This window comes from Salvelinus sp. IW2-2015, linkage group LG23 (genome assembly GCF_002910315.2).
Source record: "Salvelinus sp. IW2-2015 linkage group LG23, ASM291031v2, whole genome shotgun sequence".
Classification (NCBI taxonomy): Eukaryota; Metazoa; Chordata; class Actinopteri; order Salmoniformes; family Salmonidae; genus Salvelinus; species Salvelinus sp. IW2-2015.
In genome coordinates, this window is record NC_036863.1 from 18944108 (window position 1) to 18967057 (window position 22950).

General features: G+C 41.9%; 2 protein-coding genes across 8 annotated transcripts; one reads left to right on the forward strand and one right to left on the reverse strand.

Moving 5' to 3' along the window:
* The first annotated feature begins 956 nt into the window (after positions 1-956).
* Positions 957-6125, forward strand: LOC111950675 (uncharacterized). Of its 6 annotated transcripts, none has more exons than XM_023968455.2 (8): positions 957-1139; positions 2089-2212; positions 3854-3911; positions 4183-4265; positions 4459-4617; positions 4745-4802; positions 5051-5133; positions 5313-6125. In XM_023968455.2, the coding sequence occupies exons 2-8, from the start codon at positions 2104-2106 to the stop codon at positions 5504-5506; spliced, it is 744 nt and encodes a 247-aa protein (XP_023824223.1). In that variant the 5' UTR covers positions 957-1139; positions 2089-2103; the 3' UTR covers positions 5507-6125. The 6 variants fall into 6 exon arrangements, with proteins under 6 accessions (XP_023824223.1, XP_023824222.1, XP_070290510.1 ...); XM_023968454.2 differs by having other exon boundaries at positions 1022-1139; positions 4153-4265; XM_070434409.1 differs by lacking the exons at positions 957-1139; positions 2089-2212 and adding exons at positions 2592-2812; positions 2903-3062 and having other exon boundaries at positions 4153-4265.
* On the reverse strand, positions 6094-22121 carry LOC111950676 (derlin-2). 2 transcript variants are annotated; one of them, XM_023968458.2, is made up of 8 exons: positions 21985-22121; positions 15049-15114; positions 14821-14894; positions 14500-14593; positions 13874-14069; positions 13407-13497; positions 7807-7862; positions 6270-6751 (listed from the first exon to the last, which is right to left on the reverse strand). In XM_023968458.2, exons 1-7 carry the CDS (start codon positions 22075-22077, stop codon positions 7850-7852), a joined length of 627 nt encoding a protein of 208 aa, XP_023824226.1. In that variant the 5' UTR covers positions 22078-22121; the 3' UTR covers positions 6270-6751; positions 7807-7849. The 2 variants fall into 2 exon arrangements, with proteins under 2 accessions (XP_023824225.1, XP_023824226.1); XM_023968457.2 differs by lacking the exon at positions 7807-7862 and having other exon boundaries at positions 6094-6751.
* Between the last annotated feature and the right edge of the window lie 829 nt (positions 22122-22950).

A 22950-nucleotide genomic window follows, 5' to 3' on the forward strand; every position in this document is an offset into this window, starting at 1 on the left:
TATATGTTAAAAAATACCTGAAAACAAAAATGTGCTTTTTTGTTTTAATTCAAGATTAGGGTTAGGCATAAGGTTAACCGTGTGGTTAGGTTTAAAATCACATTTTAAGAAGATACAATGTAGAAATAGGCGGGGTTTATGACTTTCTCAATTTTGCTAGGATGTCACGTGTCCTACTCGTATCAGTACACTCTTAACAACCTAATCCTTACGAAACTTATATTTTATAAAATAAACCATACATTGAATACCGAATGTGTTTGACACCCCTGGCGTAGAGCTTCCTATTGGCTGCTTCTGATCATTTCCAAGTGGGGAAACGCGAAGCTCATCTTTTTCCGCATTCAAATAGTGTCGGAGTGATCGGAGGAACGACTTGCTTACTTCAGAGGAACGATTTGGGCATTCACGTGCTCAGAGCTTGGAAGGAACGCAATAACCATTCTCACCATTGACCACTGTGTTTGTTGCCATTTTCAGTGGTGCATGGTGTCAAAGTTCAACATGTGGAAAGATCGGGGTCAAGAGATCATTCCCAATTTTCCTAGTCATAATTACAGATTGGAGGGGCGTTCACATGCAAGTTTCCCAGTAGGAAGGTCGTATTTACGAGTTGCCAAATTGACGTCAATGCGGCATTTCTACAACGAGTCCAAGTCGGAAATTTCTGAGTTCTGAGTTGTTTTGAACGCACCATCAGTCGAGAGATCACATCCTAGATGTCGTGATGCCATTCAGTACAGTGCTTTCACCCAAGACAATATTACTTTGACTCAAACTACTTGTTGAACTATCCATACCAACCAGCTAACAAATTAGATAATATTAACAGCCACATACACACACACTCATCCCCCCCCCCCCTTCTCCCTCACTGCCTCACCCATCCTCACACACTGCATGGTCTCAACAGCTCAACAGGGTCTATAAAAGTATCTGAACCAGTAGAGCGGAGTGATGGGTGGGGGAAGTAGCTGGGAGTTCCTTAAATATGATTGAGAGGAAATGAGTTGGCTGCAGATTTCAGAAATGCATCATGCCACCATAAGAGTTTCCCTATCTTCTGTACACAGCTTAGAAGTGAGAATATAATTTACCCACACAACCCTAGTTTTCAGCTGTTCGGCTTTCCTTGTAAGGTAAGGCATATGCTATCATTTTGAGTGTATTCTATTGTCATAAGAACAAGAAAATGCTTCTTTGTAAACATGGTTAATGAGACATTTTAAAACTTAACATTCATTATAGTTAAAATGTAAATTTGTATTATATGTAAATTATTTGTCAATTATATAATTAAGCAATAAGGCCCGAGGATTGTGTATATGGCCAATATACCACGACTAAGGACTGTTCTTAGGCACGACGCAAAAGGGTTTTGTAATGATCAATTAGCCTTTTAAAATGACAAACTTGGATTAGCTAACAACGTGCCATTGGAACACAGGAGTGATGGTTGCTGATAATGGGCCTCTGTACGCCTATGTAGATATTCAATTTTTTTGTTGTTGCCGTTTTCAGTTACAATAGTCATTTACAACATTAACAATGTCTACACTGTATTTCTGATCAATTTGATGTTATTGTAATGGACAAAAAAAAATGCTTTTCTTTCAAAAACAAGAACATTTRCAAACTTTTGAACGGTAGTGTATATGTAAGGGTGCTCAGGATTGAGCTTGACAGTCAAAAAAGCTGAAGAATCAGAGATGTCACAACAACATATTATGTAAAAATCTAATCACTTTTTGCCTTACACCTTTGATGTAGTACAATTGTCTGCTCATATACAGTGCAGTCTAAAATAACCACATGACCTGGTCAGGTCAGAAAAGGGGAAGTGACATGCCATGGAGATTCAGAACAAAACTTAAATGTTCAAAGTCCTCCTCATGTTTCCAATAAAGCACTGAAGCACTGAATTGAAAAGTTGAAATGCAGAACAATGTTGATGTGTGCCCACAACTCATTTACTTTCCTTGCAAAATATTTCAAGTAGCCATTTCTGTGGAATTCATGAGGTCCTCAAATTCATCTCAAGTTCATAATCAGTTACTTACATGTATATTTTGGCACTTTTGTTTGCAGTGGACTAGATCCCCAATGGCACTTTTACGAGAGTTCTTGCTGTGGGTGGTTCTTGGAATGATTTTTGTATCCTTGGTAATAGGCCTCATCTTTGTCTTTATCAACAAGTGTATCTCCAAGAAAGGTAGGTTTTTTCAATGATGCTATTACACTGAACAAAAATATAAATGCAACATGTAAAGTGTTGCAACATGTAAAGTGGTCCCATCTTTCATGAGCTGAAATAAAAGATCCCAGAAATGTTCCATACAAACAAAAAGTTTATTTCTCTCAAATTTTGTGCACACATTTGTTTACATCCCTGTAAGTGAGCATTTCTCCTTTGCCAAGATAATCCATCCACCTGACAGGTGTGGCATATCAATAAGCTGATTAAACAGCATGATCATTACACAGGTGCACCTTGTGCTGTGGACAATAAAAGGCTACTTTAAAATGTGCAGTTTTGTCACACAACACAATGCCACCACAGATGTCTCAAGTTGAGGGAGAGTGCAATTGGCATGCTGACTACAGGAATGTCCACTAGAGCTGTTACCAATAATTTAATGTTAATTTCACTACAATAAGCCTCCTCCAAAGTAATTTTAGAAAATTTGGCATGACGTCCAAACGGCCTCACAACCGCAGACCACGTGTAACCACACCAGCCCAGGACCTCCACACCTGGCTTCTTCACCTGCGTGATCGTCTGAGACCAGCCACCCGGACAGCTGATGAAATTGTGGGTTTGAACAAATTAAGAATTTCTGACTGTCAGACTGTCAGAAACCCTCTCAGGGAAGCTCATCTGCGCGCTTGTCATCCTCTTCAGGGTCTTGACGTGACTGCAGTTCGGTGTCGTAACCAACTACAGTGGGCAAATGCTCACCTTCGATGGCCACTGGCCCGCTGGAGAGGTGTGCTCTTCACGGATGAATCACTGTTTCAGCTGTACCAGGCTGATGGCAGACAGCGTGTCTGGCATCATGTGGGTGAGGAGTTTGCTGATGTCAACTATGTGAACAAATTGCKGCATGGTGGCAGTGGGGTTATGGTATGGGCAGGCATAAGCTACGGACAACGAACACAACTGCATTTTATCGATGGCAATTTGAATGCACAGAGATATCGCGATAAGACCCAGTGTCATGCCATTCATCCACCGCCATCAACTCATGTTTCAGCATGACAATGCACAGCCCCATGTAGCAAGGATCTGTACACAATTCCTGGAAGCTGAAAATGTCCAAGTTCTTCTATGGCCTGCATACTCACTAGACATGTCACTCATTGTTTGGGATGCTCTGGATCGACGCGCACAACTGCGTGTTCCAGTTCACGCCAATATCCAGCAACTTCCCACATCCATTGAAGAGGAGTGGGACAACATTCCACAGGCCACAATCAACAGCCTGATCAACTCTATGTGAAGGAGATGTGTCATGCTGCTTGAGGCAAATGATGGTCACACCAGATACTGACTGGTTTTCTGATCCATGCCGCTACCTTTTCTTTAAGGTATCTGTGACCAACATATGCATACCAGTATTCCCCGTCATGTGAAATCCATAGATTAGGGCCTAATCAATTTATTGCAATCGACTGACTGAACTGTAACTCATTAAAATCTTGAAATTGTTGCATGTTGCGTTTATATTTTTGTTGTGTACATCACTAAAAGCACTATTGTTAGAATTTCAGGTCCATTTTCATCACTACTTATTTGAACAGTCTATTTAAAAGTCTGTGCATTGTCTCAACAACTATCATATTTCTTTTACAGCTGCTGAACAATACAATACAAATAGGCCAAGTCACACAATCCCTGAGTCTTATGCCCAGTAAGTCTCTTGCACTATTCTGTTTTCAGCTGATGTATATGTAACCTACATTTTTATTGACATTATATAGAGATTGGTTTTGTTGTTCATTAACACAATTAAAACCACACTTTTGGTCCTCAATTCCCCTCAAACCTTTAAATCAATATAGGGCCATTTGTTTGAGGGATTTTCAGTAGTCCGGGGATGGGAGAGGGGGCTTGTCAAAAGCATTTTCCAAGGTGGTCACCTAATTTCTCAGGTTTCTCCCAATGGTTTCTCCCTTATTCAGGAGCAGCAAATATCATCCCAAAGATCTGGAGGAGGATTTGCCTCCTTTACCACCCAGGACACAGTTTCTCACATCCTACCCCGGTAAGCATCAGTTTTCATGGGATGAGCATTGAAATGCAATCATAAGCACGCAATGGGAGTAATGTTACACAAGGATAAAGCTGTTGTGTTATAACATTCACAATAGGAACCTTTAAGCCCACAGTAAGAAAACACCTTTTAGGCACCTGTTCAATGTCAGCTTCAACGGTCAATGTGTGTGTTTGCTTTCCAGAGATCGAAAGCTATGAGAACCTTGCAGAGCTACCCTACAATGTGAAAGTAGATAACGAGGCCCCTCCGCCATACCATCACACAGAGACAGAGGTGTGTCAGGACGTGTGTCATGACAGCATTTCAGAGGACTATGATGACATCGGAGCAGACTGTCAGAGTGAGGAGGACTATGATGATGTGGGATAAGGCCAGAGGCAACAGAGACTATACTAGACACTGTTGATATGAACTATCTGTTTCAAAGTCTGTGCACATTGTCTCAACAACTATCATCTTTTTTCCAGCTGCTGAACAATACAATACAAATTGCCCAAGTCACACAATCCCTGAGTCTTATGCCCAGTAAGTGTCTTGCACTATTCAGTTGATGTAACTTAACATTTCAATGGATATTTAGAGTGATTTTGTTGACTCATCATTCATTAACACAAAACCACCATTGTGGTCCTCTATTCCCCTCAAACCTTTGAATCAACAATATAGGGCCATTTGTTTTAGGGATTTTCAGTAGTCCGGGGATGGGAGAGGGGGCTTGTCAAAAGTATTTTCCAAGGTGGACACCTAATTTCTTGGGTTTCTCCCTTATCCAGGAGCAGCAAATATCATCCCAAAGATCTGAAGGATGATTTGACTCCTTTACCACCCAGGACACAGTTTCTCACATCCTACCCCAGTAAGCATCAGGTTTCATGGGATGAGCCTTAAAATGCAATCATGAGCACACAATGGGAGTAATATTACACAAGGATAAATCTGTTGTGTATAACATTCACACTAGGAACCTTTAAGCACACAGTAAGAAAACACCTTTTGGGCAGCTTCAACTGTCAATAATGTGTCTTTGCTTTCCAGAGATCGAAAACTGTGAGAACTTTGCAGAGCTACCCTACAATGTGAAAGTAGATAACGAGGCCCCTCCGCCATACCATCACACAGAGACAGTGGTGTGTCAGGACGTGTGCCATGACCGTGACAGCATCTCAGAGGATTACGATGACATCGGAGCAAACTGTCAGAGTGAGGAGGACTATGATGATGTGGGATAAGGCCAGAGGCAACAGAGCCTATTTTAAAGACACTGTGGTGGCACATAATGTATACTCCAGCTAGACCAAAATAGATATTAGTACAACTATGACTATCCTCATCTTCAGCTGATACAGCTTTAATGTTTACTAATTTATTTGGTAATGCTTTACTTCAGTCCTCTGCCAACTGGTATAGCTGCCTGGTATTTACCGAGAAGATAGCTTGTTACAATGTGTACTTTCTTATAACTAAGAATTCAACACAATTTAGTTGTGTTTCAGGGTATACTTTGTAATTGAAACTCTTATTGTCCTGTAGTTAGAAGGTATAGAAAAAAGAGAAGCTGTGTAGTTTCAATATGAATATTGACCAGAGTATAAATACACACAATCTATATTTTGGGTTCTGACAGTTGAACTACGCTCATGAGGGATTTACAAATTATATTCTTTAAGAATCAATTAGTATATAGTCCAAAAATGGGTGTACCAATTGCCCCTTTGAACTAAAGTTCTGAAACCTTCCATACACTGCCTTCTACCAGAGGGTAAATAACATATGCAGTTTGATTTGTTTGCAGTTACAGTAATAATTGTTTCTACAGTTGCAATAAACAAAATGTGTGCTTTTATTCAATATGTAAGTTATGCAAGAGTTCACATTGTTGATGCCTAGTGCATCCAAGCACTCTTTTGGGACTGAAATCACATTAATGAAATAAATCAAATATGGAACGCCTTACAAAAAACTGACAAAGAAAATATATCCAGCAATATCTACATTCGCCACACGTTAATTATWAAAAAAATGGAAAAAACCCTCAAGATCTGAATTCATTCAATTTTGGCCTCCGTTTCCCATATTGACAATATTCCCCCAGAGATAAAGCCAAACATCAACACAGCCAGAGGTTCCCCATCAAAAGTCCCTTGCTGTTGTTATGTCCTCATGTGGTCTTAAAGTGACAGTCTGGCTTATAGAATAGTTTCAGGGAGATGTAAGCCACACACCAATCTCAGGAAAGCTCTGGTTGGATATTGGCGTTCTCCATCCAGAACTAGAGAAATAAGTCAAGAAAATAATAATAATAATAATAGTCCCTCTGTCTCGCTGAGGGAATGTCCATTATAAAGTGATCCTGTGGTGGGGGGCTAGATTAACCCCCGAGGCGCTGTCCCTCTCCCCAGGCGAACCCCCCTGGACGCTCCTCGGGAAGGGGGTTGTAGTTGGCATCTTCTTCTGGAGTGTCAAACAGCATTTTACTGTGGTAGAGACAAAATAACAGACAGGTTATATATACACAAACCAAAACAAGGTACAATATGCTTAAGATACTTTTAATAATACATATTTTTTAAAGTACTATCAAGCAAAAAATAAGTGCCAATATTTTGAGAAAAGTAAATAACATTTCGTGAATAAAGTTGCAATATGTTGAGAATAAACAAAATACATTGAGAATAAAGTTGGTTATATTTCCAGATTAATGTATGGGATTTAAGTGCACGTCTCCCTGTTGTTGTGCGCGCCACCGTTGAAATGCCAAGTTAGATGACCTGGTGAAACTATACTTTAAAATTGCCTTTAGTTAGATGGAAATCTGGAGACTATCGGGTAGGAGGGGGAGCTTAAGTACTAAAACAGGTGTTGATGACGTGGCAGTGTGGTAAGCAAGCACAGCTTGTTCCATGAATTAATCACACAAAAAAAATGAGGATTAGCTGATAACTACGAAACAAACATTCTGGATAATAGAGAATCTGGAACCATTTATTGATCASAATTTTGATTTGCTCGAAAAAGAAACGGATACATCGAAGCGAACAAGGGAAGACCTTTCCTCGAGTTCTGCAAGCGAAACCGGAGGGAAGCCGCCGTCTAAAATTCTTAATTTAACATTGAAGGGGGACGTTTTTATAACTACGTCTCCAGAAGATAGAGCATTGCTTACAAGCATGAGAGAGCAGTTAAACTGGATCTATTGCCTGGGCTACTGGGGGAGGTTGAGGCTTCAAAAACAGGAATGGATTACAATAATAAAATTATGGGAGAAATACAAGCGGAAAATAAGATATTGAAAACTACCGTGGACTCCCTTAAAGACACTTCAGAGAGGCTACGGTATGATGATAAAACAATGACAGACGAATTACTATATCTAAAGTGCATTATTATGAAAAATAATTGTTATAAATGGGAATAAAGGAGAACAAAAACGAAAATTATCTGTCAGAGGGAAAAAGTCAAGGTGTTCATGAAACGTAATCTCAAGGTGTCAGACGAACAGGTGGAAACAATTGATTTTCAAAGAGCTCACCGTTTCGGTGGCAGAGCAGAGGGATGGCCCCGTCCGATCGTAGTTATGCTAACCCACTACAAAATGAAAATTGCCTTGTTACAACAGGGTAGGGAATTGAACACCCCATTCTCTATTAATGAACAATTTCCTCATGAAATAGTGGAGAGACGACGTGCCCTGTACCCCACCTTCAAAAGGCTCCGAGCAGAGAAACAGAACGTTCGTCTAGTGGTTGATAAATGTTAGGTAAACAACAAAATGTTCAAGGACTCGAAGATTACAACGTGGCTGTGAGTGATAGCTATCTCCTGTTGAAGTAGTCCCAATATATATATATATATATATATATATATATATATATATATATATATATATATATATATATATATATATATATTTGCGCCGCACTACAAATATGGATTCATTTGTTTTTGACAAAAACATTGTTTTGTACTTGTTTTTTTTGTTGCATTGCCAACTTTTTAATTTTATATTCATGCCGTTTGGACTTAAAATAAGGTTAGACTTATGGTAATGCAGAATGGGTATGATGAACTTATGCTTTTTAGACAATATGGAACTTGACTATATGGACGTAATATCAGGTTTTGATTTAGGGGAAGGCGAAGATAGGTAAGGCTGACCTTTTTTCTTTATGATTTTTTCTTTATTTAATTTGAAGATTGTACATTATAAATACCAAGGTTGTTTTTTTAGTTTAATATGATATAGCCTAATTGTAGAGGTCGGGTAATGACTTAAAAGCTGTTAAGAGTGCGGCCCTTGTTCGCCGATGTGAATCGGAACGATTACCTTTTAAGATAAAACTTAACAAATAGATTTATTGTGGGGCTAGGACAAACAATTATAGAATTAAATACCTGCCTAGGTTCTCTATTGGAACAGGCCTATATGATCCTAAAATAATTGGTGTTATTAACCTTTTACATTTAAAAAAATACATCTGAATATAAAAAATGTAAAAGGATGATTATTCTTCCGATACACACCGGAAAATGGATGGATTAGGTATTGTCACAGGGTTGTCTCTCGTGTGTGGCGGGCTGGTTGACAATGGGATAAAGTGATTAAAATTTACAGAAGCACTTCTCTAAGCGAGAGAAAGGTATATTATATATTTCTATACAAGCTATTTATGCTACCTTTTCAATTCTTGATACTAATGATATAGGCCTAGGTGTAAAACAGCCGAGGTGATGGCGCAACGACCCTGGAAGAAATGTATGGGTGGAAAGAGAGTTGGTTTGCGTGATCACGCTCTCCGTAGCCGACGTGAGTTAGACCTTTAAACAGGTCAACACTCCACACTGCCCTTTACCACCTGGACAAAAGGAACACCTATGTGAGAATGCTATTCATTGACTACATGCCTTTTATGCTCGCGTCCCGGCAAGCAACACCGAAGCACGCATGAGAGCACCAGCCGTTCCGGACGACTGTGTGATCACGCTCTCGGAAGCCGATGTGAGAAAGACCTTTAAACAGGTCAACATTCACAAAGCCGTGGGGCGAGACGGAGTACCAGGACGTGTACTCAAAGCATGCGTGGACCAACAGGCAAGTGTCTTCACTGACATTTTCAACCTCTCCCTGTCCGAGTCAGTAATACCAACATGTTTCAAGCAGACCACCATAGTCCCTGTGCCCAAGAACACTAAGGTCACCTGTCTAAATGACTACCGACCCATAGCACTCATGTCAATAGCCATGAAGTGCTTTGAGAGGCTGGTCATGGCTCACATCAACACCATTATTCCGGAAACCCTAGACCCACTCCAATTCGCATACCGCCCTAACAGATCATACAATCTCCATTGCACTCCACACTGCCCTTTCACACCTGGACAAAAGGAACACCTATGTGAGAATGCTATTCATTGACTACAGCTCAGCGTTGAACACCATAGTACCCTCAAAGCTCATCACTAAGCTAAGGATCCTGGGACTAAACACCTCCCTCTGCAACTGGATCCTGGACTCCGGACGGGCCGCCCCCAGGTGGTAAGGGTAGGCAACAACATCTGCTACGCTGATCCTCAACACTGGGGCCTCCTCAGGGGTGTGTGCTTAGTCCCCTCCTGTACTCCTTGTTCACCCACGACTGCGTGGCCAAGCACGACTCCAACACCATCATTAAGTTTGCTGACGACAACAGTGGTAGGCCTGATCACCAACAATAATGAGACAGCCTACAGGGAGGTCGTCAGAGACCCGGCAGTGTGGTGCCAGGACAACAACCTCACCCTCAATGTGAGGAAGACAAAGGGAGCTGATCGTGGACTACAGGAAAAGGTGGGCCAAACAGGCCCCCATTAACATTGTCGGGGCTGTAGTGGAGCGGGTCGAGAGTTAAGTTCCTTGGTGTCCACATCAAACTATCATGGTCCAAACACACCAAGACAGTCGTGAAGAGGGCACGACAACACCTTTTCCACCCTCAGGAGATGTGGCATGGGTCCCCAGATCGTCAAAAGGTTCTACACCTAGCTGCACCATCAAGAGCATCCTGACCGGTTGCAGCACCGCCTGGTATGGCAACTGCTCGGCATCTGACCGTAAGGCTCTACAGAGGGTAGTGCGTATGGCCCAGTACATCACTGGGGCCAAGATTCCTACTATCCAGGACCTCTATAGCAGGCGGTGTCAGAGGAAGGCCCCCCAAAATTGTCAAAGACTCCAGTTACCCAAGTCATAGGCTGTTCTCTATGCTATCGCACGGCAAGCGGTACCAGAGCGTTAAGTCTAGGACCAAAAGGCTCCTCAACAGCTTCTACCCCCAAGCCATAAGACTGCTGAACAATTAATCAAATGGCCACCCGGACTATTTACATTGACATGCCCTRCCTCCCTTTGTTTTTACACAGCTGCTAGTCGCTGGTTATTATCTATGCATAGTCACTTTACCCCTACCTATATGTACAAAATAACTTGACTAACCTGTACCCCCTCACATTGATTCGGTACCAGTACCCCCTGTATATAGCCTCGTTATTGTGTCACTTTATTTATTTAGGAAATCTTTTCTTAACCAACAATGCCGTTCAAGAAAGAGTTAAGGGCTTGTAAGTATTTCACAGTAAGGTCTACCTGTTGTATTCGGAACATGTGACAAATAACATTTTATTTGATGTGTGGGGTACAGAGATGGGGTACTCATTTACAAATCATGTTAAACACCATTATTGCACACGGTGAGTCCATGCAACTTAAGCACATTTTCACTCCTGAACTTATTTTGTCTTGCCATAACAAAAGGGTTGAATACATTGAGTCAAGACATTTCAGCTTTTCATTTATTTGTAAACATTTCTAAAAACATAATGCCACAAAATCTCAATTTCATCCATTTTAAATTCAGGCTGTGACAATGTGGGGAAAAAATCAAGGGGTCTGAATACTTWGCATTCTGAAAGAATTCAGACCTCTTGACTTTTTCCACATTTCGTAATCTAAAATTGATTAAATACATAATTTTACACAAAATACCACATAATTATGAAGTTTAGACATGTTTGCTAATTTATCCAAAATAAAAAGCTGAAATGTCTTGATTCAATAAGTATTCAACCCTTATGTATGGCAAGCCTAAACAAGAGTAAAATGTTGTTTAACAAGTCACATAAGTATTCAGACCCTTTGCTATGAGACTCGAAATTGAGCCGAGGTGCATCCCGTTTCCATTGATCATCCTTGAGATGTTTCTACAACTTGATTGGAGTTCACCTGTGGTAAATTCAGTTGATTGGACATGATTTAGAAAGGCACTCACCTGTCTATATAAAAATGTCCTACAGTTGACAGTGCATCTCAGAGCAAAAACCAAGCCATGAGGTTGAAGGAATTGCCCGTAGAGCTCAGAGACAGAATTGTGTCGAGGCACAGATCTGGGAAAGGGGACCAAAAAATGTCTGCAGCATTGAAGGTCCCCAAGAACAGTGGTCTCCATCATTCTGAAATGGAAGAAGTTTGGAACCACCAAGACTCGTCCTAGAGTTGGCCGCCCGGCCAAACTGAGCAATCGGTGGAGAAGGGCCTTGGTCAGGGAGGTGACCACGAACCCAATGGTCACTCTGACAGAGCTCCAGAGTTCCTCTGTAGAGATCAGAGAACCTCCCAGAAGGACAATCATCTCTGCAGCACTCCACCAATCAGGCCTTTATGGTAGAGTGGCCTGACTGAAGCCACTCCCCAGTAAAAGGCATTAGACATCCCATTTGGAGTTTGCCAAAAGGCACCCAAAGGACTCTCAGACCATGAGAAACAAGATTCTCTGGTCTGATGAAACCAAGATTTCACTCTTTGGCCTGAAAGCCAAGCGTCACATCTGGAGGAAACCTGGCACCATCCCTACGGTGAAGCTGTCAGGCTTGAGGAATAGAACAGAGCAAAGTACAGAGAAAGCCTTGAAGTCCTGAGCACTCTGGGGCAGGTTCTCAGAATGGGATGAAGGTTCACCTTTCAACAGGACAACGCAGGAGTGGCTTCGGGACAAGTCTCTGAATGTCCTTAAGTGGCCCAGCCAGAGCCCGGACTTGAACCCGATCGAACATCTCTGGAGAGACCCGAAAATAGCTGTGCAGCGTCGCTCCACATCCAACCTGACAGAGCTTGAGAGGATCTGCAGAGAAGAATGGGAGAAACTCCCCAAATACAGGTGTGCCAAGCTTGTAGTGTCATACCCAAAGAGACTCAAAGCTGTAATCACTGTCAAAGACGCTTCAACAAGGTACTGCGTAAAGGGTCTGAATACTTACGTAAATGTGATACATTTCAGTTTCTAAAAACCTGTTTTTGCTTTGTCATTATAGGGTAGTGTGTAGATTGAAGGAAGTAAAACAATTTAATACATTTTAGAATAAGGCTGTAACCTAACAAAATGTGGAAAAAGTCAAGGGGTCTCAATACTTTCCAAATGCACTGTATGTTGCTCATTAGGGCTGGGAATTGCCAGGGACCTCACGATACGATATTATCACGATACTTAGGTGCCGATACGATTTGTATCACGATTCTGTACTGTGATTTTGTTGTGTTTTGATATTCCAAACATTTTGCTCACCATGTCTGCTGCAGAGAGCATGAGAAATTAGTTTTGATCAGTCATGGAAATAAAAGGGCTGAAAACATGTTGGCTCACTATTTAAAAAATAAGATTTATTACAAATCAATACTTGGAGTGAAAGTATCAATATAATATCGTCCAAAATAATATTGCGACATGTACCTATCAATTTTTTCCCCCATCGCTATTGCTGATCTGATAAATGAATGGTATATTTCTACTTTTAGCTATTGATGTGCCTTTCCTTTTCTAGAATCATCATACCAATCAACAAACCATTTGTTTTATGGCCTTTTCCAAGGACAGCTTACCTTGAGAAGACCATGCCAAAACATTGGTTATTATAACATTGTTAATGTTGGCAATATCCATATAATAACTATTGCTTACTTACTTAACATGCCCCCTGTCTCTCCAGCAACATTACCATCTCTCAGCAGACTCATGGCCTAAACACTGCAGTTTCAATCCTAAYACAATAATACATTCATTCCTGGACTAGAACCATATCAAACTTATAAATGGCCAAACTTACAGAAAAAAAGGAGTCTTGAGCCATCTGCCACCACCTGGCTGGTTTGGGAATACATCCTCCAGAAAGAAGTAGACATGACCCACAGCGATACCTTAGGGAAGGGAGTACATTGACCAGTTAATTCACTAGGGATGTGACGACATCAGGATCGCGATATTCTTTTCATGGCAAAAATGAAAACATAAAGCAAATCAAACTCTTTGGTGCTTTAAAAAACTGCTGTATGTAAAATATTGTGTGCTATAGCTTAATAAATGTGACTCTGGATGACAACATTAGGGCTGTTTTCCTGAAGGAGTTAAAACCACTTCGTGTTCTTTTTCCTTGCCACGATACTTACGTGTATCGCAATACTGGTATCGTACCGGTCCCACTCCTCAATAAGGCAATGCCCTTTTGGATCTTAAAGCCATTAATAATGTTGATGCATTACAGAAATGATTCATGGTGGTTAGGGTGACTGGTACCTAGTAAATCCACAATGATGGAGTTCCCCAGCAGCAGAGAGAATCCCATGAGCACCCACGGGAGAAAGGGCGCCTGAAAGTTCAGCAGACCAAAGAAGTTCATGCGAACGTTGGGGTTGCGCCTGCTCCACACGTACACCAGCATGATGGTGAAGGCTTGGCCCAAGAATACCAGACTCACAAAGGTGCCAAATATCTATGTGCTTACTGAGAAAAAAAAAGTTATTGGTGGATTGAATTGGCATACAGTGGGTGTTTTGCAGTCCATAAACAGTCAGAATTATTTTTGTTGATTTCCTCTTTACTTAGGTTATGCTGCTATTAACTGCAGCCAACCAGTTAATGATAAATATGACAACTAGCCTAAACACAGCTGAAAGGAAATCAGGGGGCAAGGTGTGTGACTGTTTCTCAAGAGCTTCTCATAAGGGCACCTGTAGATAACATAGGCCTATATATATTTAATGTACACACATACAGCATTGTACAACAGTAGGCCCTAATAAGAGCTCAATCAGAAGTTTGCTAAGAATGTGACAAATATATAAAGTCTATGTGGTATTGAGCATGTCTTGACTCCTGCAGTATCAACGAAGACCATGACAGTAACAGTAGAACAAGGATACAGTCATCAAAAGGCCACCAAAGAGGAACATAAAGACAAAGTCAGCGGTGCGGCCCCTAAAAGAGCCCTCCTCCAGCATACGACAGTATCGGTACCTGGAAGCCAACGGTTAAGGAAATCTGGCAAGTGCAAAGCAAACACTTAGCCTATAATTAGACAGATGCATCATGATTACAAATGAATGAAATATGGCTAGTCTTGTTCAAGACAAGCATTTTATGAGTAGCATAGTGCTTCCAATCAAAGGGGAAGAAAAAAAATATGCAAACATCAATTTCACAAGTAACCTCAGAGCAAGACATGTGCAGCGGAAAAAGGATACAAAAAAATCATATTGAAAAGGAAGTTGAAGCCAACTGGCCCGAAAAATAAAAAGTTGGTTATGAGTCTCCATACCTACAAGACAGAACAGAGAAATCAGTCAACCTTGCATCTCACATAGTTTTTWAAAAACCTGCTACATTTACACAAAAGGCCTAAGATTAAAAACTCCAAATTGTTTTTCATACCTGATACAGTAGCTAAACGGCAGATGATTGCATGTACTCACCTGATAATTCCTTAGTATCAAATCAGGATTGAAGTATAGTTGGAAAGGTGTGATGAGTTCTAATTGCTGAGGATGGGTGCAAAGAAAACATAATTCAATCAGTAGTTCAGCTGGTCTATCTGATTATACACCTCGTCTGAAAATTCTAAGTAAAGTCAACCATGAACCACCAATCTTGGAATTCTTGACATTCCTTTTAATAGCAGTTAATAAAGTTGCTGTCTCTGCCTGGCCGGTTCCCCTCTCTCCACTGGGATTCTCTGACTCTAACCCTATTACAGGGGCTGAGTCACTGGCTTACTGGTGCTCTTCCATGCCATCCCTAGGAGGGGTGCGTCACTTGAGTGGGTTGAGTTACTGACGTGATCTTCCTGTCTGGGTTTGTGCGCCCTCCCCCCTTGGTTTGTGCGGTGGTGGAGATCTTTGTGGGCTATACTCGGCTTGTCTCAGGATTGTAAGTTGGTGGTTGAAGATATCCCTCTAGGTGTGCGGGGCTGTGCTTGGCAAGTGGGTGGGGTTATATCCTTCCTGTTTGCCCTGTCCGGGGGTATTATCGGATGGGGCCACAGTGTCTCCTGACCCCTCCTGTCTCAGCCTCCAGTATTTATGCAGTAGTTTATGTGTCGGGGGCTAGGGTCAGTTGGTTATATCTGGAGTACTCTCTCTATCTTATCCGGTGTCCTGTGTGAATTTAAGTATGCTCTCTCTAATTCTCTCTTTCTCTCGGAGGACCTGAGCCTAGAACCATGCGTCAGGACTACGGGCATGATGACTCCTTGCTGTCCCAGTCCACCTGGCCTTGCTGCTATTCCAGTTTAACTGTTTGCCTGCGGCTATGGAACCCTGACTGTCCACCGGACGTGCTACCTGTCCCAGACCTGCTGTTTTCAACTCTCTAGAGACCGCAGGAGCGGTACTCTAGAGATACTCTTAATGATCGGCTATGAAAAGCAACTGACATTTACTCCTGATTTTATTTGACCATGCTGGTCATTTATGAACATTTGAACATCTTGGCCATGCTTCCTGTTAAGGATCTCCACCCGGCACAGCCAGAAGAGGACTGGCCACCCCTCATAGCCTGGTTCCTCTCTAGGTTTCTTCCTAGGTTTTGGCCTTTCTAGGGAGTTTTTCCTAGCCACCGTGCTTCTACACCTGCATTGCTTGCTGTTTGGGGTTTTAGGCTGGGTTTCTGCACAGCACTTCGAGATATTAGCTGATGTACGAAGGGCTATATGAAATAAACTTGATTTGATTTGATAAACTGCAACTTTATGGTTAGCATGCTGAGGTTAACTAAGGTCAAAAGTAGCTACCAGTTTGTACGCCTGATGTGATAACCATGTTTCCGTACTTGGCGTTACAGGAAAGCCCTATACAAAAACTGCCATAGATTTTTCTACTAACCCGTTGTCGCCGAGAAATGTTTTACTGAATCTAGAACTAAGAAAGTATCTTAGAAAAGTCTGTCAAGTTGTAAGTGGCTCTACAAAAACTCAAAGATAATCAATCCAAGTTTCACAGAGTGAGGAGTTCCCTCGTCATTTTAGCTGCAAGTAGATGACAGCATGCAACACAGTGCGACCAAAACAAAGATCTACACACATTCAAGAGGCATCTCTCAAAACATGGATTTAATATCTCTGAGTTTTCAGATTTTTGTAGACCCACCTGCACACTGACATTTTTTCTTCTTTTTACCCCCTTTTCTCCCCAATTTTTGTGGTATCCAATTACTAGTAATTACTAGCTTGTCTCATCGCTACAACTCCCGTACGGGCTCGGGAGAGACGAAGGTCAAAAGCCATGCGCACCAGCGACTCTTCCCCAAAAGCCATGCGTCCTCCGAAACACAACCCAACCAAGCCGCACTGCTTCTTAACACAGCGCGCCTCCAACCTGGAAGTCAGCCACACCAATGTGTCGGAGGAAACACTGTGCACCCGGCTCCCTTGGTTAGCACGCACTGCGCCCGGCCCGCCACAGGAGTCGCTGGTGCGCGATGAGACAAGGATATCCCTACCGGCCAAACACTCCCTAACCCAGACGACGCTAGGCCAATTGTGCGTCGCCCCCACGGACCTCCCGGTCTCGGCCGGCTGCGACAGAGCGCGAACCCAGAGTCTCTGGTGGCGCAGCTAGCGCTGTCACACTGACATTTCTAAGACACTTTTCGACGAATCGTGAACAAATAAAGTCAATTTCCAAGAACAAGGTAGTAGAAAAATCGATGGTGGCGTTTTGTATAGTAGGGCCCTATAGAATCTGTTGCAGAGAACGCGGACAGAATCACGGAATCCAAACATTAACACGTAATTCAACAATATATATTTTAAAAAATTGCTATTGAATTTAGTAGGAAATCAATTACACGTATTGAACTTATTAGAAAATGCATTAACTTGCCCAAATTAATCATAATTCAAGAACAAAATGGCATAATTGTTTAAGGGCTTGTGGTAAGGTATACTCATGTTGAATTCTGCTCATGTGACAAATAAAACTTGATTTGATATGCATCAGTGATTCGTATTTTCGGCACAGGAATGCCCTTGTCTGTGTTTGTGGTGCGCGCGTACTGTATGTCTACACTTCGTGTAGCCGTTAGCGATGATGCTTATGATAACCTTCTGGTAGAGATGGAAAGGCTTTCCCAAAAACCTTCAATTAAATCTTAACTACAAAGTTGCCTATGCCTACCTGGTAGAATGATATGATGATTTGCATCAATCCAGTAGCCATTTGTTTTGCAAACTTCGCACTTACAATAGCCAGCAGATTCCAACTCTTGTGTTACGTTTGTTTATACTGAGCTGCACTGGGGTCAGAACGCCATCGTGGTTAAATTAAGACGCCACGGAGGAGGCGGAAAACGTACCTCAATGTAGCAATGGGATATGCCTCTGTACTCCAAATTTGACCTTAATCCAAACTGATACATTGAGAAGATTGAAATAATGCCAGTTTTTCTGGAAAAATGCCCTTTTCATCCTCATGCTAGTTAGCAGTAGACACCGCAGCCATTTTGAAATGGCAGTGTAAGCCAATCAGCTTAATTGTTGTTCAATGAAACATTCTCAAACCCATATCTTGCGCCGGCTCAGCAGTGTCTTAATCTAACCATGACGGCGCTTCGACCCCAGTGCAGCTCAGTTGAAAGGGTAATTACACCAAAAATTCAATTTATTCCCCCCCAAATTTCAAAAGTGGCCTCCCGACATGGTTTAAGCAGTGTTGTGGACTTAGAATATCCAATTTAGGTTTTCTATAAAAAAAATTATTGAGAGCAAAAACTGAATCAGGCAAAACATTTAAAGATTTTTTGGGCCCTTGTATAGACCTTTCATGTAACGCACAATTAACACATATCTGGCGTACAAAATGGTAGTTAGGTAAAAGGTAGGCAATAACAGGGATTTTTCTGCCACTGAAATCCTTAGGCGGGCCAAAAAATMTAAAAGAACAATGTATCATTTTTTTTTACAATTATGTTAATGCATTTTGGGGATGGAAAAACACTTTCAGTGTTAACTTAAACCAGCTATAAAGTATGTAGAAAAGATAATGGACCTTCAGTGCATTCAGAAATATTCAGACCCCTTCCCCACAGTCATGTTACAACCTTATTCTAAAATGGATTAAATAAATAAAAAATCCTCAATCTATCTACACAGGTGCATCCCATTTCCATTGATCATCCTTGAGAGGTTTTTACAACTTGATTGGAGTTCACCTGTGGTAAATTCAATTGATTGGACATGATTTGGAAAGGCACTCACCTGTCTATACAAAAAGGTCACACAGTTGACAGTGCATCTCAGAGCAAAAACCAAGCCATGAGGTTGAAGGAATTGCCCGTAGAGCTCAGAGACAGGATTGTGTCGAGGCACAGATCTGGGAAAGGGGACCAAACAATGTCTGCAGCATTGAAGGTCCCCAAAAACAGTGGTCTCCATCATTCTGAAATGGAAGAAGTTTGGAACCACCAAGACTCGTCCTAGAGTTGGCCGCCCGGCCAAACTGAGCAATCGGGGGAGGAGGGCCTTGGTCAGGGAGGTGACCAAGAACCCAATCGTCACTGACAGAGCTCCAGAGTTCCTCTGTGGAGATCAGAGAACCTTCCAGAAGGACAATCATCTCTGCAGCACTCCACCAAATCAGGCCTTTATGGTAGAGTGGCCCGACGGGAGCCACTCCTCAGTAAAAGGCACATGACAGCCCGCTTGGAGCTTGCCAAAATGCACCTAAAAGGACTCTGACCAGGAGAAAAAGATTTATCTGATGAAACCAAGATTGAACTCTTTGGCCTGAATACCAAGTGTCACGTCTGGAGGAAACTTGGCACTATCCCTACCATGGTGGTGGCAGCATCATGCTGTGGGGATGTTTTTCAGTGGCAGGAACTGGGAGACTAGTCAGGATCAAGGAAAAGATGAATGGAGTAAAGTACAGAGAGATCCTTGATGAAAACCTGCTCCAGAGCGCTCAGGACCTCAGACTGGAGCGAAGGTTCATCTTCCAACAGGACAACGACCATAAGCACACAGCCAAGACAATGCAGGAGTGGCTTCAGGACCAGACTCTGAATATTCTTGACTGGCCTAGCCAGAGCTCGGACTTGAACCCGATCGAACATCTCTGGAGAGACCTGAAAATAGCTGTGCAGCGACACTTCCCATCCAACCATAAGAGGATCTGCAGAGAAGAGTGGGGGAAACTCCCCAAATACAGGTGTGCCAAGCTTGTAACGTCATACCCCAGAAGACTCAAGGCTGTAAAATATATATATATAGATATATATATATTATTTTTACCCATTTTCGTGGTATCCAATTGGTAGTTAGTCTTGTCCCATCACTGCAACTCCCGTACGGAGGATGCACGAGAGCCATGCATCCTCCGAAACACAACCCAGACAAGTCGCACTGCTTCTTGACACAATGCCCACTTAACCCGGAAGCCAGCCGCACCAATGTGTTGGAGGAAACACTGTACACCTGGCGACCATGTCAGCGTCCACTGCACCCGGCCCGCCACAGGAGTCGCTAGTGCGCGATGGGACAAGGACATCCCTGCCGGCCAAACCCTCCCCTAATCCGGACGACGCTGGGCCAATTGTGCGCCGCCCCATGGGTCTTCCGGTCGTGATCGGCTGCGACCGAGCCTGGACTCGAACCCAGAATCTCTAGTGGCACAGCTAGCACTGTGATGCAGTGCTTTAGACCACCGTGCCACTCGGGAGGCCATGTAAATGCAATTTCTGTTTATTTTTAATACGCTTATCTGTTTTTGCTATGTCATTATGGGGTACTGTGTGTAGACTGATAATAAAAAATGTAACCCATTTTAGAATAAGGCTGTAACGTAAACAAAATGTGGAAAAAGTTAAGGTTCTTAATACTTCCCGAATGCACTGTAGTGGTCCAGTCACTTTTTCAGTGTGTTAAATTGTGTCCTTTTTTTTTTGCAGGTCATCTAATGTATTTTTACTCACATTTCACGATCTGACATAATGGTAGGCAACTGTAGGCTTTCAATTAGAAATGTACTATTTCTTTTTTTCATGGTTTTAGGTCAATCGGGCTCCCGAGTGGTGCAGTGGTCTAAGGCACTGCATCTCAGTGCAAGAGGCATCACTACAGTCCCTGGTTCGAATCCAGGCTGTATCACATCTGGCTATGACTGGGAGTCCCATGGGGTGGCGCACAATTGGCCAGGCGTCGTCCGGGATTGGCCGGGGCAGGCTGTCATTGTAAATAAGAATTTGTTCTTAACTGACTTTCCTAGTTAAGTAATGGTTAAATAAAAATAACAACTTCTAAGCTTTACTGAACTAAGCCGTTTGGGAGCCAAATGAAGGTTTCCTTTATGTGAACAGAATCAAATGATCCACCTCACAGAAAAGACGGAATGTTCATCACTAGAAGCAAGTTGTCGGGTCGGGATAACAGTCTGGTGGGTTGACAGAAATACTTTCCCAAAAACCTTCTCAATTGAATGTTAAATGCAAAAGAAGGCTTACCTAGTCTATGATGAGTAATATATATATAATTTGTATATATTATTTGCAAACTTTGCCATGAAATGAGCAGAAGCATTACAGTACCATCACTAGACTGGCACATTTGAAAGCACACAAGATGTGCAATTAAAGAGTAACTGCACTCAAATGAAAAAAATGCTAATTTTCTTCCAGACCCCCCCCCCCCAAAAAAAAACAATCAAATGTCATTGTTTCACTATGAACAATTCTAATTTTGAGGGTGAAACCCCCCAAAAAATCTAAAAACAGTGAAAATAAAACTGAGAAAATTTGGGAAAATATAAAACAGAATGAGGGAAAACAAGTAGATTTTATAGGGCCCCCATTATAGTTGTTTCATTAACCATTATTTTACCATGTATATTGACAAACAGTGCACTCCTTTCTCTTGTACACTAAAGACCTGAAGAGTTGCAGGGGAGAGAAGAGAACAATATGCCTATTTGAAAGATAGAAAATAAATGAGTAGCTCACGACGTGTTTCATTTTTTAAAAGTAGAATTCATACTAGAAAACGGTTGGAGACCTGCGCTAGTTACTGAGCCTCGCAAATTTGATCAATTCTATCAAGGTCGGTGACAGCCCAACTACAGTCCAAACAATAACGTTTATTTGGCGACACTAACACAGCTGTCTACAGTAGCTAATTGACGTACACTGTTGGGATGTAATCATTAGTCCAAGCAGGTGTCAAACGTTTCGTTTCGCAACGAAAACTAGAGTTTCTATTGGACAAATCCAGGTAGGTCCCTCCCCGTTTYGTTCCCAGTGTTTTGCCAACGAGACGGCGTTAGCTACTAGCTAACCTTAGCAGACTGACATCCACGGCCAAGCCCTTACCCCATCTACATTGCCGACAAGAACATGTTTCAGATTAAATTAAAATATCTTACCACAGCAGCGGTAGTAAGGACACAGGCAGTTGTGTATGCCCGAGTCACAAAAGGAATCTGTAAATATTCCTGCTGAACAGTCTGATAAGCCATTTTGGCACAACTGAACGCTTCCGGCACTTTCTTGACACGTCATCACAGGGTGTGATAAAGGGGAGTTTCTGTGAGTTTTTGTTATCTGTCATTGGTTTGTTTATTTTGTTTGAGCGAACCACAAACCTGTCAATCATATGGTAGACCAAACAATGGCAATACTTAATTGGTCCGCGTATGTCTCTACAGCGAATAGGGAGAAGGGGGAGTGAGATTTTGTCTACATGGGACCGCCTTTTCGTCCATGTATTTTTCATCCATCAAGAAGTTCGTTGTTGTTATAGCTCAGTTAAGAACTTAGCCACAGTATTTCAAATATATTCAGTATGTCTGCAAGTTGACTTGCATTGCATTATCCAGTAACCACATCCACCTTTAATCTACATTTTGTACTTTTTTAAATATTTTGTGTTTTCTTCTGCTCATATTATTTTATTTATGAAATATTCGACAAAATTAATCAACATAGCAATTAACTTTTGACCAATGACAGCTGACATTATTTTCTCTTCCATCTGCATTGGGTTCTTACATCTTCCTCAAGTTGAGGTCTGGGATGTACGTCATCCATTTTTCTATGCCGTAAGCCTTTTTCAACACGTTTTCTGTTTCTTTCTCTGTTTCTTTTCGTTATATTTCATCGCCACGCCCACYAGGTGGGCTTTCACCCTCCTTATTTTTCCTCACTTCTACCATTCTCTCTGCTGTTCTAGCTCTGAGCGGCTCTTTTACTTTGTTCTTATCCAACATCTCTCCATCTTTCTTTCCTCTCCTTTTTCTCCTGCTTTGCCCTGTCTCTCTGGGCACTTCTAGTTTCCATACCTTTACATTGATGGATCATCTGAAAATAATCAGAACCCTTGACTTTCCCCA